At 37.0% G+C, this 17,384-nt stretch overlaps 1 protein-coding gene across 1 annotated transcript; it reads right to left on the reverse strand.

Moving 5' to 3' along the window:
• Positions 1–2,080: 2,080 nt before the first annotated feature.
• Positions 2,081–3,161, reverse strand: LOC126004490 (perilipin-2-like). Its single transcript, XM_049770909.1, is given in 3 exon segments — positions 2,081–2,553; positions 2,556–2,999; positions 3,002–3,161. Coding segments are annotated over 3 exon segments (1,047 nt in total). The 5' UTR covers positions 3,132–3,161.
• Positions 3,162–17,384: the final 14,223 nt, after the last annotated feature.

Raw genomic sequence — 17,384 nt, forward strand, 5'->3', positions numbered from 1 at the left:
GCTTATGTTTATCCTGATCTTTTAGGTGTGTTTTCTGCAGGCAGCAGACAACTGTTTTTTGTTTTCTCATCCAACCCTCTACTCTGTTTTTTAATGGGGGACTTTACTCCATTGACATTTAAGGATATTATTAACAGAGAGGGCTGTTGTGCTGTTATATTGTGTAGCATTGTTGTTACACTTGGGTGTTCAGGTTGTGTAATTGATCTTTGAGTAGTATATTTAGAGTCAGTTTGGTTAGTGCAAATGTTGCAAGTTCTTTTTTGTCTGGGAATGTTTTTAGTCCTCCTCTTGTAAATGAGAGTTTTTTTTAAATATAAATCTTTAAGCACCATGATTATAAGCATGTTTGTAGTTAGGTTCTAGTTATAAACAGAACACTCTCCATCACCAGTACAACATTCCCACCACCAATACCCCCTCTTTTCCCTCTGCCTGTATTCATGACAGGTATTCTACTTCTTTCATTCTTTAACATTGTCATGTTAGTTGCTAGTGTAGTTATTTTCCTAACAGAGTTCACCACTCTTTGTGGTGAGCTTGAAATTGTGAGCCAGGCCTTTCAGACCTTCCAGCCTTTAAGTCTATTGTATCTGGGCCTTATTACAGTAATGTCTTTACTTTTTCTTAAAACCCATAGATGAGTGAGACTATTCTGTGTCTATATCTCCCCTCTAACTTATTTCACTTAACATAATAGATTCCATGTACATACACATATAGAAAAATTTGATGACTTTATCTCTCCTGATGGCTGCATAATATTCCATTGTGTATATGTACCACAGTTTCTTTAGCTATTCATCTGTTGAAGGGCATCTTGGTTGTTTCCAGAGTCTGGCACTGAAATGAATATAGATATGTGGAAGGGATTTTTGTATTGTATTTTTGTGTTCCTAAGGTATATCCCTAGGAGTGGAATAGCTGATCATATGGGAGCTCAATTTTCAGTTTTTTGAGGAATCTCCATATTGTTTCCCAAAAGGATGGACTAGACGGCATTCCCACCAGCAGTGAATCAGAGTTCCTTTCTCTCCACATCCCTGCCAGCACTAATTGTTCTTGTTCTTTGTGGTGTGTGCCAGTCTCTGTGGTGTGAGATGGTACCTCATCATTGTTTTTTTTTTTTTTTTTTTTTTTTTTACTTTTGAGAAGTTTATTAGCTGACAACCATATGAGATCCCAGATGCAAATCATACAGCCTTGATTGCAGTTTCTCCCATTCTTAAAGGATTTAAAAATATCTTTTTAACAGAACATACAGAAGCAGATAAACTATTTGCATAAGCATAATAGGTGTAAAAAAAGCAGATAAGCCATTGATGTACTTAAGCATTTAATTTTGTCACAGTTCTCAGGAAAGGATCTGTCACTGGTTGATAATTACTTCTGGAGACTGTTTAAAAACAAAAATAATGGCTTGAGGACAAGGTGGCTGATTGGATGCTAAGCTATTACACTGGTTTTAATACACCAGGGTCAAATCACTGATTCCTGTGGTCCAAGTCTTCCTCCAGTACTTCCTCACTAAACCCACCTAGGGACCTGTAATAAATCTGGACTATCAGTTTGACGGAGTCCATCTGCCTTCGGATCGTTTTGAACAGGTCATGCATGGACTCACCAGTAGTCCATTACAAGAATGAGGGGTCCAGTGACAGTTGAGTGGAGACTGCTCAACCAAGGGGACCAGCCAAACATCCTCTGAAACAACCTTTCAGAATTATTCCTTGCCTGCTGTCTTTTCTCTAAGTCTTCTCTGTCTGGAACTCATGACAGAGTAACTTCTCCAGATCCTACCTATTGGTTTTTGCATGAGGGATCCCCTAACTTCCTGCCTGCCTGCCTCACAATATTATATATCAACAGTTTTGTTATTATTATCAGTATCTCAAAGGTTAAGCTTTAGGCCAATTTCATTATAATTAAAACTAGACAGGATTTCCCCTTCCGCCTCCATAGATAGATAGATATACACACACATCCTCTCCTAGATACAGACATAGGCACATAATCAAACACGAAGTTAATGTGACATATATTAGAGATTCATACAAAGAATTATTTTCTTATTAGTTATTCAATGTTTTTCTGAGTTTGGGTCATCAGCCATCACGGCCAAGTGGTTGGCCTGATCTTGGATGTTCTGTGGCAAACCCTGGACGTTGGTTAGGAGCATGTGACATGTAGTCCGCAGCTGAAGTGTCAGGTTCCGGGCAATAGCAAGAGTACATGATTCGATGTGCTCAGCACAATGGGATTCATCTGTCTCATCATAACCAATGCTTTTCTTCCACCCTAACCATGACAGATAGAGCTTATCCTGAGCACCGTGGAGCTTCTGGTTGGCACTGTGTGCATTCTTCCTGGCAAACTCAATCACCTTTACAGTGAAGTGGAGCTGAGAAATGGTTTCTTGGCTTTTCTGCTTAGCTTTCTTAACCCTGCCAAGGGCCTGCTGGTAGGCACGTGAGCGGAGCTTGGAAGACAGGGATCCCAGTCTAATATAATAATTTGGCTTCTGAACAGTATCAAATCCTTCCATTTTCTTTCTTTTTCTAATTTTTCCTCAGTGAGAGGGAGGTATTGGTCTACCAGCAGTTCTGACTGGGCTAGGGCATTTTCTACTCCATTGTTCACCAGCTGCATCATCCGACTTCCCAAAACTGAGTTGATGCCATCATTGAACACAGACTTGGACTTATTTACACCATCAGTCATCACTCCTTTAGTCTTATCCATCACCCCCGTGATTGTGCTGGTCACAGTAGTTGTCACAGCATCTTTTGCCCCAGTCACAGCACCTTTGGCACTGGCAACAACCTCATTCGTTGGTTGATTCAGAATAGGACATTTTTTCTCAATTTTGTCTAGCCCCCTACAAGCATAGGTATTGGCAACTGCAATCTGTGGCTCTTGCTTCTGGATGATGGGCAGAGCACTTATCACAACCACTGAGGTGATGGTCTTCACACCCTTCTCTGCAATCTCACACACTATTTCAGGTATGGATGCTGATCCTTTGTAGTGATGTAAGCCGAGGAAACGATGTCATATGTGGAGCTGAGCAAGGGGAGGTTGGCCACCCTGGTCACTATATTCGGCTGTGGTGCTACAGCAATGGATGCCATTTTTCTTCCTGGAGAAGGAGGAAACCAACCAACAGCCATCATTGTTTTTTTATTTGAATCTCCCTGATGATTAGTGATGTTGAGCATTTTTTATGTGTCTTTTGACCATTTGTATTTCTTTTTTGAGGAAGTGTCTGTTCATTTCTCCTACCCATTTTTTCATTATTATTTTTTAAATTTATTTTTATTTTGATCATAGTGGCTTACATATCTTTCACATTAGTATTTTAGGTACATATTAACATTGAATCAGGGGAATACCCACCACCAAATTTGTCCTCCCCCCTTCCCTGTTCCCTTTCTGCAACCCATATCCCCCACCATCACCCCTAGGGCTGCTAGAGTAGGTGATCCCCTCTTTGTCTAGCTTACTATCAGTGATCATACATCTGTTTGGTCCTGGTACCCTCCCTTGTTTCTCCCTCTATTTGAGAGGCTAAGCTAGATAAATCGAGTTATGTGGTTTTGTTTGAGATCTCCTACCCATTTTTTTGATGGGGCTATATGTTTTTTCTTAGTAAGTTCTGTCAGTATCTTGAATATCTTAGATATTAGCCTCTAGTCTGATGGGTATTGGTTGAATAGTTTCTCCCATTCTGTAGGTGGCTTTTGTATCTTAGGCTCTATTTCCTTGGAGGTGCAGAAGCTTCTCAGCTTAATATAGTCCCACCTGTTTATATCTGTTTCCACTTGTTTGAAGAGTACTGTTTCCTCCTTAAAGATGCCTTTAGTCTCAATGTCATATAGTGTTTTACCTATATGTTGTTCTATAAACCTTATAATTTTAGGCCTGATATCAAAGTCTTTAATCCATTTGGATTTGATCTTTGTGCTTGGTGCAGATGGGGGTCTGAGTTCACTTTTTTGCAGTTGTGCCAACATCACTTGTTGAAGAGGCTTTCCTTGCTCCATTTTGAATTTCTTGTCCCTTTATCAAAGATTACTTGGTTGTATGTCTGGGGAATATTCTCTGAGTATTCAAGTCTATTCTACTGATGTGAGAATCTGTCTTTATTACAATACCATGCTGTTTTGACAACTATTGCTTTGTAATACACTTTAAAATGGGAAATTAATGCCTTCCATATTCCTTTCCTCAAAAATTGCTTTAGCTATTCGTGGATGTTTATTATTCAAAATTAATCTCAGGAGTGTTTGATCCACTTATTTAAAAAATGTCTTGGGTATCTTTAGAGGAATTTCATTAAATCTGTACAATGCCTTGGGGAAATATTGCCATTTTTATGATATTAATCCTGCCAATCCATGAGCAGAATATGTATATCCATTTCCTTGTGTCTTCTCTTATTTCTTGAAGTAGGGTTTTGTAGTTTTCTTTGTATAGATCCGTCATCTCTTTAGTTTAGTTGACCCCAAGATATTTGAGTTTATTGGGCACTAATATGAATGGAATTGTTTTATTAATGTCCATTTCTTTTCTATCATTATTAGTGTATAAAAAGGCCATTGACTTTTGTGCATTAATTTTGTAGCCTGCTGCCACAGCATGCAAAAAACATTTTCATTTTAGGGGAACTCAGTACACCAGTATCCTTAGATTTCCCTGGTGTGGAGAGCTGAAATAACTCCCCTGGGGTTCCTCAAAAGGCCTGCTATGTGGACACCTTTTCCCTTTGTGGATAGTTGAGTATGTCCCGAAGAGATTTCATGCTTCATGCTTAGTATTACATTTTTTGTCATTATTTTTGTCATTATTTGGATATTTCTCCTCTGTAAATTCTCAGGCAAAAATATGGCCTCAATCAAATTATTTTCAGAAATTCCAGCACCAAAGATTACTAAGAGAACCCCTTTTCTGGATGATATTTAGCATTAAAATCAAAAGACAATATATTTTCACTTATGTCCTTGCAGCCTCAGTGTCTGGTAATCAAGTGCCTAGCTAGAATGCAGATCCTGGACTATTGACTCTTCTCAGAAAATGGGAATTCACCTTAGGGGATTTGGTCCCTTCCTTGACCTCTAAAACAATAGAGCTCAACTTAGTTGGGACCAGTTCCTAGATTTTTTCTACTTCTTAGTTTCCCTTGTTTTGCATTTGAGATTGGCTGTTAAAAGCTTCCCTGACAGTAACCTTTTCCTTTGGAACTCAGAATTGTTTTTTTTGTTTGTTTGTTTGTTTTGTTTTTGAACCACACCCGGCAGTGCTCAGGGGTTACTCCTGGCTATCTGCTCAGAAATCGTTCCTGGCAGGCCCGGGGGACCATATGGGAGGCCGGGATTCAAACCAACCACCTTAGGTCCTAGATAGGCTGCATGCAAGGCAAACACTGCTGTGCTATCTCTCCGGCCCCAACTCAGAATTGTTATTATTAAACTTTGCATCTGTGACTGGCTTACCCCTCTAAAACTCCCTCTTTGAATAATAAACTTGTTGCACTCCTGCCAGAAGATGTGTTGATCCCACATACTCTGTGTGTGGTTTCATTATTTCATATTTCACCACCCATGCAACCCACTCTTCCTGAAGTGAATTTAATGAATTCCTCACTGAAGGCTGTAGGGCAGAAGCCAACTACAGCAGCTAGCTACTTTGCTATATGAATCTATAGTTTCTAGAAGCTTTTTGGCAGAGTCTTTAGGATTTTCTAAATATATTATCATATAATCTGCAAAAAGTGAGATCTTGACTTCTTCCTTACCTATCTGGATGCCTTTCATATCTTTTTCTTGACTAATTGCTATGGCAAGTACTTCCAGTCTAATGTTGAATAAGAGTGGTGAGAGAGGGCAGCCTTGTCTTGTACCAGATTTTAGGGGAAAGGCTTTTAGTTTATCTCCATTGAGAATCATATTTGCCATTGGCTTATGGTAGATGGCCTTGACTATATTGAGAAAAGTTTCTTTCATTCTCATCTTCACGAAGTTTTTTTTGATCAAGAATGGGTTGGACCTTATCGAATGCTTTCTCTGCATTTATTGAAATGATCATATGATCTTCTTTTTCTTTTTGTTGATATGGTGTATTATGTCGATTGGTTTACAGATGTTAAACCATCCTTGCATTCCTGGGATGAAACCTACTTGGTCGTGGTGAATGACCTTCTTGATGATGCATTGTACTCTATTTGCCAGAATATTGTTGAGGATCTTTGCATCTCTGTTCATCAGGGATATTGGTCTGTAGTTTTTTTTGGGGGGCAGCATCTCTGTCTGGTTTTGATATCAAGGTGATGTTAGCTTCATAGAAACTATTTGGAAGTGTTCCTATTTCTTCAATTTTGTGAAAAAGCCTGGCCAGGATTGGTAGAAGTTCCTCTTGAAATGATTAAAGGAATTCATTAGTTAATCCATCTGGGCCTGGGCTTTTGTTTTTGGGAAGATTTTAATTTTCTCAACAGTGATGGGGCTGTTCAGATATGCTACTTTATCCTTAGTTAACTGTGGGAGGTTATAAGAGTCCAATAATTTGTCCATTTCTGCCAGGTTTTCATTTTTCATGACATAGAGTTTCTCAAAATAGTCTCAGATTACTCTTTGAATCTCTGCTGTATCTGTAGTGATTTCCCCCTGTTCATTTCTAATCAGTTTATCGTGTTTCTCTCTCTCGATTTCTTTGTAAATTTTGCCAGAGGTTTATCAATTTTGTTTATTTTTTCAAAGAACCAACTTTTGCTTTTGTTGATCTTTCGGATTGTTTTCTGGATTTCTACTTCATTGATTTCTGCTCTAAGCTTTGTTATTTCCTTCTATCTACCTATTTTTGGTTCAATTGTTGATCATTTTCTAATTTTATAAGCTGTGTCATTAAACTATTTATGTAGGCCCCTTTTCTTTCCTGATATGTACTTGCAAAGCTATAAATTTTCCTCTCAGCATTGCTTTTGCAGTGTCCCATAAATTATGATAATTTGTGTCTTTGTTGTCATTTGTTTCCGAGAATGATTTGATTTCCTCTTTGATTTTATCTCTGACCCACTGGTTGTTTAGTAGGAAGCTGTTTAATTTTCTGGTGTTAAAGTTTTTCTTCTGTGTCCCTTTGTAGTTTATGTCTGATTTCAGTGCCTTGTGATCAGCGAAGTTAGTCTGCACTATTTCTATCCTCTTGGTTTTATGGAGATATGTTTTATGGGCTAGCATGTAGTCTAACCTGAAGAATGACTCATGTGCATTGGAGAAGAATGTGTATTCAGGTTCCTGAGGATTGAGTGTCCTATATATACAGGGCACTTTCTTCCATTTTTCTTTTCAGAACTAGTGTATTTTTGTTGGGTTTCAGTCTGGACCTATTAAGGGGTGACAGGGAAGTGTTGAGGACTCCCACAATTATTGTGTTGTTATTGATATCCTTTTTTAAGATTTGTCAACAACTGTATTAAATACTTTGCTGGTTCCTCACTGGGCACATATATGATTACGGGTGTGATTTCTTCCTGTTGTACATATCCCTTGATTAGTACAAAATATTCATCTTTGTCCCTTACAACTTTTCCGAGTCTAAAATCTTTGTCATCTGATATTATTTTGGCCACTCCAGCCTTTTTAAGAGTGTTGTTTGCTTGGATTATTTTCCTCCAGCCTTTGATTTTGAGTCTATGTTTGTTCTGACTATTCTGGTGTGTTTCTTGTAGGGAGAAGAATGTTGGATTCAGATTTTTGATCCATTTAGCCATGCTGTATCTCTTAATTGGTGCATTTAGTTCATTGATATTGAGAGAGGCAATTGTCATGGGATTTAATGCCATCTCTGTACAGACGTTTAGTGTGTCTGTTGGCCAGTCTTGTCTTAAAGTAGACCTTTCAGTTTTTCTTTTAAGGCTGATTTCGAGTCTGCAAAGTTTCCGAGTTGTTGTTTATCTATGAAGCTATGTATACTTCTTTTAGACCTGAAAGTAAGTTTGGCTGGGTGAATTATTCTAGGCAAACATTTATTTCATTGAGTTTTGTCACTATGTCCAACTCTGGACATAGTGCCTTCTGGCCTATGAGTGTTTCTTGTAACAGGTCTGCTGTAAATCTCAAGGATGCTCCTGTGAATGTAATTTCCCTTTTTGATCTTGCTGCTTTTATTATACTATTACTATCTGTGTAATTTATCATCATGACTAAGATGTGTCTTGGGGTGCTTTTCCTTGGGTCTCTTTTAGTTGGTATTCTTCAGTTGTGTAGGATTTGGTTCCATGTAGTCTTAACTCTGGTAGTTTCTCTGTAATGATGTCCTCTGTAATGATGTTGATTCTTCCTGGAGATTTTCTTCCTGGGTCTCTGGAATCCAATGATTCTTAAGTTGTTTCTGTTGAGCTTATCAAAGACTTTTAATTTAATCCGTTCACATTCTTTGAGTAATTTTTCCATTGTTTGATCATTTACTTTAAGGCTTTTTTTCAACCTCTTCTGCTGTATAGAGTTGTTATGCATCTCATCTTTCAGCTTACTAATTCTATCCTCAGATGCTGTTAGCCTATTGGAGAAACTTTCCATTGAGGTTTTCAGTACTGAGATTTTCAGACCTGTTATTTCAGTTTAAAATTTTCTGATTTCTATCTTCATATCCTCTTGATTCTTACTAGTGTTCCATTCAACTCAATCTATGCTTTCTTTGAGTTCTGTGAACATTGTCCATATTTCTTCTCTAAACTCCATATATGAGAGACTAACTTGTTGGTTGGTTGTTTTGGGACATCAGAGTTGTCATCTTTATTCTCTATGCCTTGTGTTGGCCTGCATTGTTTCCCATTGTCACACATGTGTTATAGATTTTTTTATGTGTTGTGGTGGTATTTATCGGCTAGATAGAGTGTGCAGCCATGAAGCGAAGCAGAGCTCCTCTTGTTCCACCCTTGTTAGCAGGACAACTCACCTCAGGAGAACATGAGCCCTCAGGGAAGGATGCCAGAGAGGATCAAAGTTCCCAGGCCGAAGCAAGAAGAAAGAAGGTCCAAGATGTCTGTCGTGCTTCAGAGACACACCAGAGTCAGCTAGTTCCACAGTCTCCGTAAATGAGAGTTTTGCCAGGTGGTGGACTCTAGGTTTAAAATTTCTTTTATTCAGTAATTTAAACATTTCATTCCACTGTCTTCTTGCCTGAATTGTTTCAAATGGGAGATCTGGTTTGATTCTTTTGTTCTTTCCTTTGTACTTGAGATTTTTCTTTTATTTTGTTTTGAAGAATTCATTTTTCTGTTCTTTATTTACCATTTGGATTACTATATGTCTTGGTGTTAATCCATTAGGGTCTATTTTATTTGGAACTCTTTTTGCCTTTTGGATTTGTACAGGTTTTTCTTTATAGAGAGTAAAAAAAATTCTCTGCTATTATTTTCCTCACAACTTATTTTCCCCTTTCCCTTTTTCCTCCCTTTCTTGTATTCCTATAAGTATTATATTGTTTATTTTTTCTTTGCTCATTAATTACCTTATATTTTCTTCCAATGTTTTGTCTTTTATTTCTTTTTTGACTTCTTTGTTGTTTCTGGCTTGCATTTTGTCTTCAAGTTTATTCATATTTTGTATTGTGTGTAATTTTGCTATTGTGGCTTGCTAGCATATTTTTAGTTAGATTAGTTACATTTTGGGGTGTCACACCAGGCAGCGCTCAGGGGTTACTCCTGGCTCTACACTCAGAAATCGCCCCTGGCAGGCTCAGGGGATTATATGGGATGCCGGGATTGGAACCACCGTCCTTCTGCATAGAAGGCAGACGCCTTACCTCCAGGCTATCTCTCCGGCCTCCTAGATTAGTTACATTTGTGTGAACTCTCATCTTCTGATAGAGTTCTTCTTTGAGTTGAATGAATTATTCATCTAAGAATTTCTTAATTTCTTTGGTTAGTGATTTTTTGAATTCCATTGCTAAGACATTAAATGCTGATTTTAAATCCTCATTTATAAAATTTTACATTTTGGAGGACTTGGGAATCTGCTAGGATTTTTCTCCATATCCCCAGCTGCTGGAGTCTTCCTTAGTTTTCCCATTGTTCTTTGCATATGGTGGCTAGAGTTTCAATTTTTTTAAAGTGGCCTATTAAAATGTTTAAGAAGTTGTAGGAGATCTGTTTTAGGGTTTATTTATTCTAGATATGCGAGGTTACCCAATATGGTAGAGTCCCATTACTCTGTATCACAGATGTTGATACCTCAGAAAAATTTCTTAGCTGTTCTTAGCCATAGCCTTATGTTTAAAATGAGACTAGAGTACATGAATAATAGGAGTGAATCACTTGAGACTATATATTTAAAACACTTAGCACAATACGGGATACATACTTTTAAAAAAATAAATTTATTTCTAAAATATGGTATCTTAGAACTAGGATCTAAGTGAAAACAGTGTTTTCACTGTTTAAAAGTTCTTTTCTCACAGATTTAAATTTTTTATTGAAACAGTTGTCTATAACATTACATTAATTTAATTAAAGTAGATATACTAGGATCTAGCAACTTTACTTCTATATATATATGTCTAAAAGAATGAGTATGACAAAGAGATATGTGTACAGCCTTACTTATTATAGCATTATTTATAATAGCCTAAAGGGAAAGGAATCCAAATGTCTATCAGCATTTGAAGATATAAAGAAATGTATAAGGTACTGACAGAACTTAACAAGAAAAAACTATTTAACCCCATTTAAAAAGGGATGAAGAAATGAACAATTTTTCAAAGAAGAAAAAAAATTGCCAAAAGGCACATGAAAAAAATGTTCCATATCACTAATCATCAGGGAGATGCAAATTAAAACAACAATAAGGTACCATCTCACACCACAGAGACTGGCACACATCATAGAGAACAAGAACAATAAGTGCTGGTTAGGATGTGAGGAGAAAGGAACTCTCATTTATTGCTGGTGTGAATGGCTTCTAGTTTAGCCCTTATGGAAAACAATATGGAGATTCCTCATAAAAACTGGAATTGTGCTCCTATATGATCCAGCTATACTACTCCTAGGGATATACCATAGAAACTAAAAAACACAATACAAAATCCCCTCCTCACACCTATATTTATTGCAGCAATATTTACAATAGCCAGAATCTCAAAACAACCAAGATGCCCTTCAATAGATGAGTGGCTAAAGAAACTGTGGTACATATACACAATGGAATATTATACAGCCATCAGGAGAGATGATGTCATGAAATTTTCCTATACATGGATGTACATGGAATCTATTATGCTGAGTGAAATAAGTCAGAGGGAGAGAGAGACACACAGAATAGTCTCAGTCATCTATGGGTTTTAAGAAAAATAAAGTACATTACTAAAATAATTCCCAGAGATGAGGTCTGGAAGGACTGACTAGTTCACACTATGAAGCTCACCACAAAGAGTGGTGAGTGCAGTTAGAGAAATAACTACACTGAGGACTATCATAACAATGTCAATATATGAGGGAAGTAGAAAGCCTGTCTAAAATACAGGCAGTGGGGGAGAGAGATGGGGGCATTGGTAATGGGAAGATGGGAATATTGCACTGGTAAAGAAGATGTGCTTTTTATGACTGAAATCCTATTACAATCATGTTTGTAAACATGTTGTTAAAATAAAGATATTAAAAAGTAAATGTATATTTAAGTGATGGAATGCTATTCAGGTTTTCGTTTAAAAATAAAGAGAATCATGACACTGAAGGAAGCATTGATCAAACTTGAAAAAGAATGGTAAATTAAAACAAATAGTTGCTCAGAATATTTAGATAAGTCAGTCTCATAGAAAGTGAAGTGGGGTGGTAGTTTCTGGGATGTGGGCCTGGGTGTGGGGATTTGCTATTTAGTAGTTACAGTAATATAAGTTTTGCATGATAAATGACTTTTAGAGGTCCATTTCACAACATTGGGAAATGCATGTTACAGGACACAACTGTAAAAGCTGGTCAAAGAGTAAATACTGTGTGGATTGTACCAACGTTAAAAGTAATCACTGATTCTTGCTGTGTGCTTTGGCTAATGAGAGACATTTAAAAAGGCTTCTTCTCTGTTCCATTAGGCATCCATAGCCAACCCACCTAGAAGAGCTCCCAAGGGCATAGCAGAGAATATCTCTTAAGGGCACATCAGCAGAAGTAGGCTGTCTCTGCCCACAAAGTGTGGAGCTAGAGGAGTGTGGCTGTGCACATATTCTAGCCAGTGAACCTCAGCACAACATACAGAAAACAACACACTACAAGCCTGACAATGGCGAAAGAAACACCATGCATAAAAAATGAAGATGACAGCTCTAATGAACTGAAAAATGCCAATCACTTATGTAGCCTTTCAGATAAGAAGTTTAGAGAAGAAATATGGAGGATCCTCATAGAGATCAAATAAAGCATGCATTGAACTGAATGAACCACAAATAAAAATCAAGATGATAGAAAACAGAAATAAAAATTCTTCATCCCCAGAAAACTGGATACACATTCTTATTCAATATACACGGGTCATTTTTCCAGGATAGACTACATGCTGTCCCATAAAACATACTCCCATTAAATCAAGAGGATGGAAATTGCACAGACTACCTTTTCAGATCACAATACATTAAAATTAGAAGTGAACTACAAAGGGAAACAAAAGAAAAACTTTAAAACTTTGAAATTAAACAGTTCACTACTGAACAACCAGTGTTTCAGAGATGAAGTCAAAGAGGAAATCAAAAAATTTCTGGAAACAAATGCAAATGAAGATACAAATTATCACATTTTGGGGGATACATGAAAAGTGGTACTAAGAGGAAAGTTTATAGCTTTGCAAGCACACATCAGAAAGGAAGAAGGGGCCTACATAAATAACTTAATGACATACATACCTTATAAAATAAGAAAATAATCAATAAAATGAACCAAAAATAGTAAGGCAAAAGGATATTACAAAGCTTAGAGCAGAAATCAACGAAGTGGAAATGCCAAAATCAATCCAAAAGATTAACAATAACAAACATTGTTTTTTTTTTAAATAAGGAGGACTGATAAATAACTAGCAAAGTTCACAAAAAAAGGGGAGTGAGAGAAAATTAATAAAATGGATTAGAAATGAAAAGGGGGAAATCACTACAGATACTGCAGAGACTCAAAGGGTAATCAGAGACTACTTTGAGATATTATATGCCACAAAACATGATACCTGGGAGAAATCAATAAATTCTTGGACTCTTATAGTCTTCCACGGTTGAATCAGGATAATCTAGCATATCTAAACTAACCCATCACTATTGGGGAAATTAAAATGGTAATCAAAAGTCTTCCCCAAAACAAAAGCTTAGGCCTAGATGGATTCACTGATTATTTCTTTCAAATCTTTTTAATATTTTCCAGGATCTTTCAGGAAACCAAAGAAACAGAAACACTACCAAATAGTTTTTGTGAAGCTAACATCACCCAGATATTAAATCCAGACAGAGATGCTGCGAAAAAGAAGAAAAAAAAAAAAGAAAGAAAACTACAGACCAGTATCCCTGATTATCATAGATGCAAGGATCCTCACCAAGATTCTGGAAAATAGCATCCAACGCCTCATCAAGAAGGTCATACACCACGGCCAATTAGGTTTCATTTCAGGAATGCAAGGATGGTTTAACATATGTAAGACAAACAACATAGTATACCATATCAACAAAAGGAAAAATAAAAACCACATGATCATATTAAAAGATACAGAGAAAGCATTTGATAAAGTCCAACACTCATGCATGATAATAACTCTCAACAAGATGGGAATGAAAGAAACTTTTCTCAGTCTAGTCAAGGCTATCTACCACATACCAGTGGCAAATATTATTTTCAATGGAGATAAACTAAAAACTTTTCCTCTAAAATCTTGTCCAAGACAAGGTTACCCCCTCTCACCACTACTATTCAACATAGTACTTGAAGTATTTGCCATATAAATTACTCAAGAAAAAGATATCAAGGGAATCCAGATAGGAAAGAAAGAAGTCAAGATCTCACTGTTTGTATAAGATATCATACTATATTTAGAAAAACCTAAATACTCTAGCGAAAAGCTTCTAGAAACAATAGATTCATATAACAAAGTGGTAGGCTACAAAATTAACATGCAAAAGTCAATGGCATTCTTATGCACCAATAATGATAAAGAAGAAATGGACATTAAAAATAAATCCCCTTTACATTAGTGCCACACAAACTCAAATATATCGGAGTCAACTTAACTAAAGAGATGAAGGACCTATACAAAAAATCAACAAAACACTGCTTCAAGAAATAAAAGAGGACTCAGGAAATGGAGACATATACTCTGTTCATGGTTCGAGAGGATAAACACCATTAATATGGCAATACTCCCTAAATCATTGTATTGATTTAATGCAATTAATCTAAGGATACATGACATTCTTCAAGGAAGTGAATCAAACACTCCTGAAATTCATTTGGAACAACAAACACACACAAATAGCTAGAGCAACCTTTGGGAAAAGGAATATGGGAGGCATCACTTTCCTCGACTTTAAACTGCACAACACAGTAGTCATTAAAACATTATGGTGGGACCAGAGAAATAGCACATAGGTAGGGTATTTGCCTTGCATGCAGCTGACCCAGAACCAACAGTGGTTTAATTCCCGGCATATCATATGGTCTCCTGATTCTGCCAGGGGTAACTTCTGAGCATGGAGCAAGGAGTAACCCCTGAGCGTTGCTAGTTTTGACCCAAAACAACAAAACAAATCAAAACAAAACCCCCTAAAACCATGGTATTGAAATAAAGACCCTCAGATCAGTGGAATAGACAAATATTCAGAGAATGTTCCTCAGGCATATAATCCATTAATCTTTTATAAAGGGGCAAGAAATGCAAAATGGAACAAGGAAAACCTCTTCAACATGTGGTGCTGGGACAGCTGGCCAGCCATATGCAAAAAAGCAAACTCAGACCTCCATTTAATACATTTCACAAAGGTCAAATACAAATGGATTATAGACCTTGATATCAGACCAAGAACTTTATGGTATATAGAAGAACATGTAGGTAAAACACTCCATGGCATTGAGACTAAAGGCATCCTCAAGAAGGAAACAGCACTGTCCAAACAAGTGGAAACAGAGATAAACAGATGGGACTATATTGAGCTGAGAATATTTATTTATGTTACTATTAATATTTATATTTAGCTATACCTCAAAGGAAATAGTGACTAGGATACAAAGGCCACCCACAGAATGGGAGATTCTATTCATTCAATATCCATCAGCTGAGGGGTTAATATCTAAGGTATACAAGGTACTGACATAACTTACCCAGAAAATAACGTCTAACCCCATTAAAAATGGGGAGAATAAATGGACATTTCCTCAAAGAAGAAATACAAATGGTTAAAAGGCGCATGAAAAAATGCTCCACATCACAAGAGATGCAAATCAGAACAATGAGGTACCATCTCACCCTACATAGACTGCCACACAACACAAAGAACAAGAACAATTAATGCTGGTGGGGTTGTGGGAAGAAAGGAACTCTCATTAACTGCTTTTGGGAATGCCTTCTAGTTCAGCCTTTATGGAAAACAATATGGAGATTCCTCAAAAACTGGAAATTGAGCTCCCATATGATCCAGCCATACCACTCCTATGGATATACCTTAAGAACACAAAAAACACAATACAAAAAGACCTTCCTCACACCTATATATAATAGCCAGATTTTGGAAACAACCCAGATAACAGACAACAGATGAGTGGCTAAAGAAACTGTGGTACATAGACACAATGAAACACTATGCAGCCTTCAGGAAAAATAAAGTCATGAAATTTTCTTATACATGGATGGACATGGAAAGTATTGTGCTGAGTGAAATAAGTCAGAAGGACAGAAAAAGATACAGAATAATCTCACTAATCTATGAAATTTAAGAAGAATAAAAGACATTATAATAATAACACACGAAGGCAATAGTGATGAGGGCTGGAAGGAACGGCTCACGATATGAAGCTTACCGCAAAGAGTGGTGAATGCAGTTAGAGTAATAATTAAATTAACAACTATCACGACAATGGTAGTGAGTGTGAGAAATATAATGCCTGTTCTAAATATAGGACTCAGGGGTCTCAAACTCGTGGTCTGCGGGCCGTTTGTGGCCCTCCGTACAACATTTTGTGGCCCTGCCCTAGAGGAATCTTTTTTGTTTTGTTTTGTTTTAGTTGTTTGGATCTCACGCCCCCCCCCCCCAGTGTTCAAGGCTTACTACTGACTTTGCACTCAAGGATCGCCCCGACTTTGCCTCCTGAGGCCCCAAGGTAAATTGAGTTTGAGACCCCTGATGGGCTCACACATACTTAGCTATTGGCTAGAGATGACACACTGTTGAAATGCTAGAACTTCCATGCACATGGGTGGCTCAGGGGTATCAAACTCATGGCCTCATCTGGAATGATAGTCATTTTATGCGGCTAAGCCATATCAGGATATTTGTGCTTTTTAAGAATATAAACTTGCACTATTCAGGTAAAATTTTAATGCTTTCACTAAATAAAAAACAGTTTTCTTGATTCCTTCTGGCATTTGATAAATATAAAATTAAAAGGCATCTTTCACCTACAGTAACTTAGATATAGCATCTGTATTTATATTTGAACCCACATGCAATGGTCCTCAAACTTTTTAAACAGGGGACCAGTTCACTGTCCCTCAGACTGTTGAAGGACCGGACTATAGTGAAAATAAAAACTATGAACAAATTCCTATGCACACTGAATATATCTTATTTTGAAGTGAAGAAACAAAACGGGAACAAATACAATATGTGGCCCGCGGGCCGTAGTTTGAAGACCCCTGTATGGCATAGTATTATTCCATATCTCCACACTTAGACCCACTGTTTGGATACTGAAAGCCTCTCTTATTGTTCAGGAAGACTCAATATTTTGAGTTATTAGGAATTTGAATATGTGGGGTGGATGAATGAAGACACATTGAATTTGATCTTTAAGCAGTGAAGGCATTATCTTTGGAGGTAAGGTTATTTGTATAGTAGTCTTTATTTGCATGTGATAACCACAATCGTAATAATCTACTTAATTGGCATATATAAGGCTTATTATGTACCAGACATTGCATTGAATCTATATGCCCCATTATTATAATTTAATTTAAAATTTTGGGCAACTCAATTCTGGTCCTATTTCACAGAAGAGGAACCTTAGTTTTGGAAAGACCAAGTTGTGCAGTCAATGCAGAACTTGAGCTCCTGCCATCTGTTGTCAGGCTTACATTCTTTGAATGATACTTAAATTCTCAGATATTTTATGTAAATTGAGTCTTATACCAATTTTCCATAGTCTATTTAAGCAA

The sequence above is a fragment of the Suncus etruscus genome, chromosome 3 (genome assembly GCF_024139225.1).
Source record: "Suncus etruscus isolate mSunEtr1 chromosome 3, mSunEtr1.pri.cur, whole genome shotgun sequence".
NCBI classification, from domain to species: Eukaryota; Metazoa; Chordata; class Mammalia; order Eulipotyphla; family Soricidae; genus Suncus; species Suncus etruscus.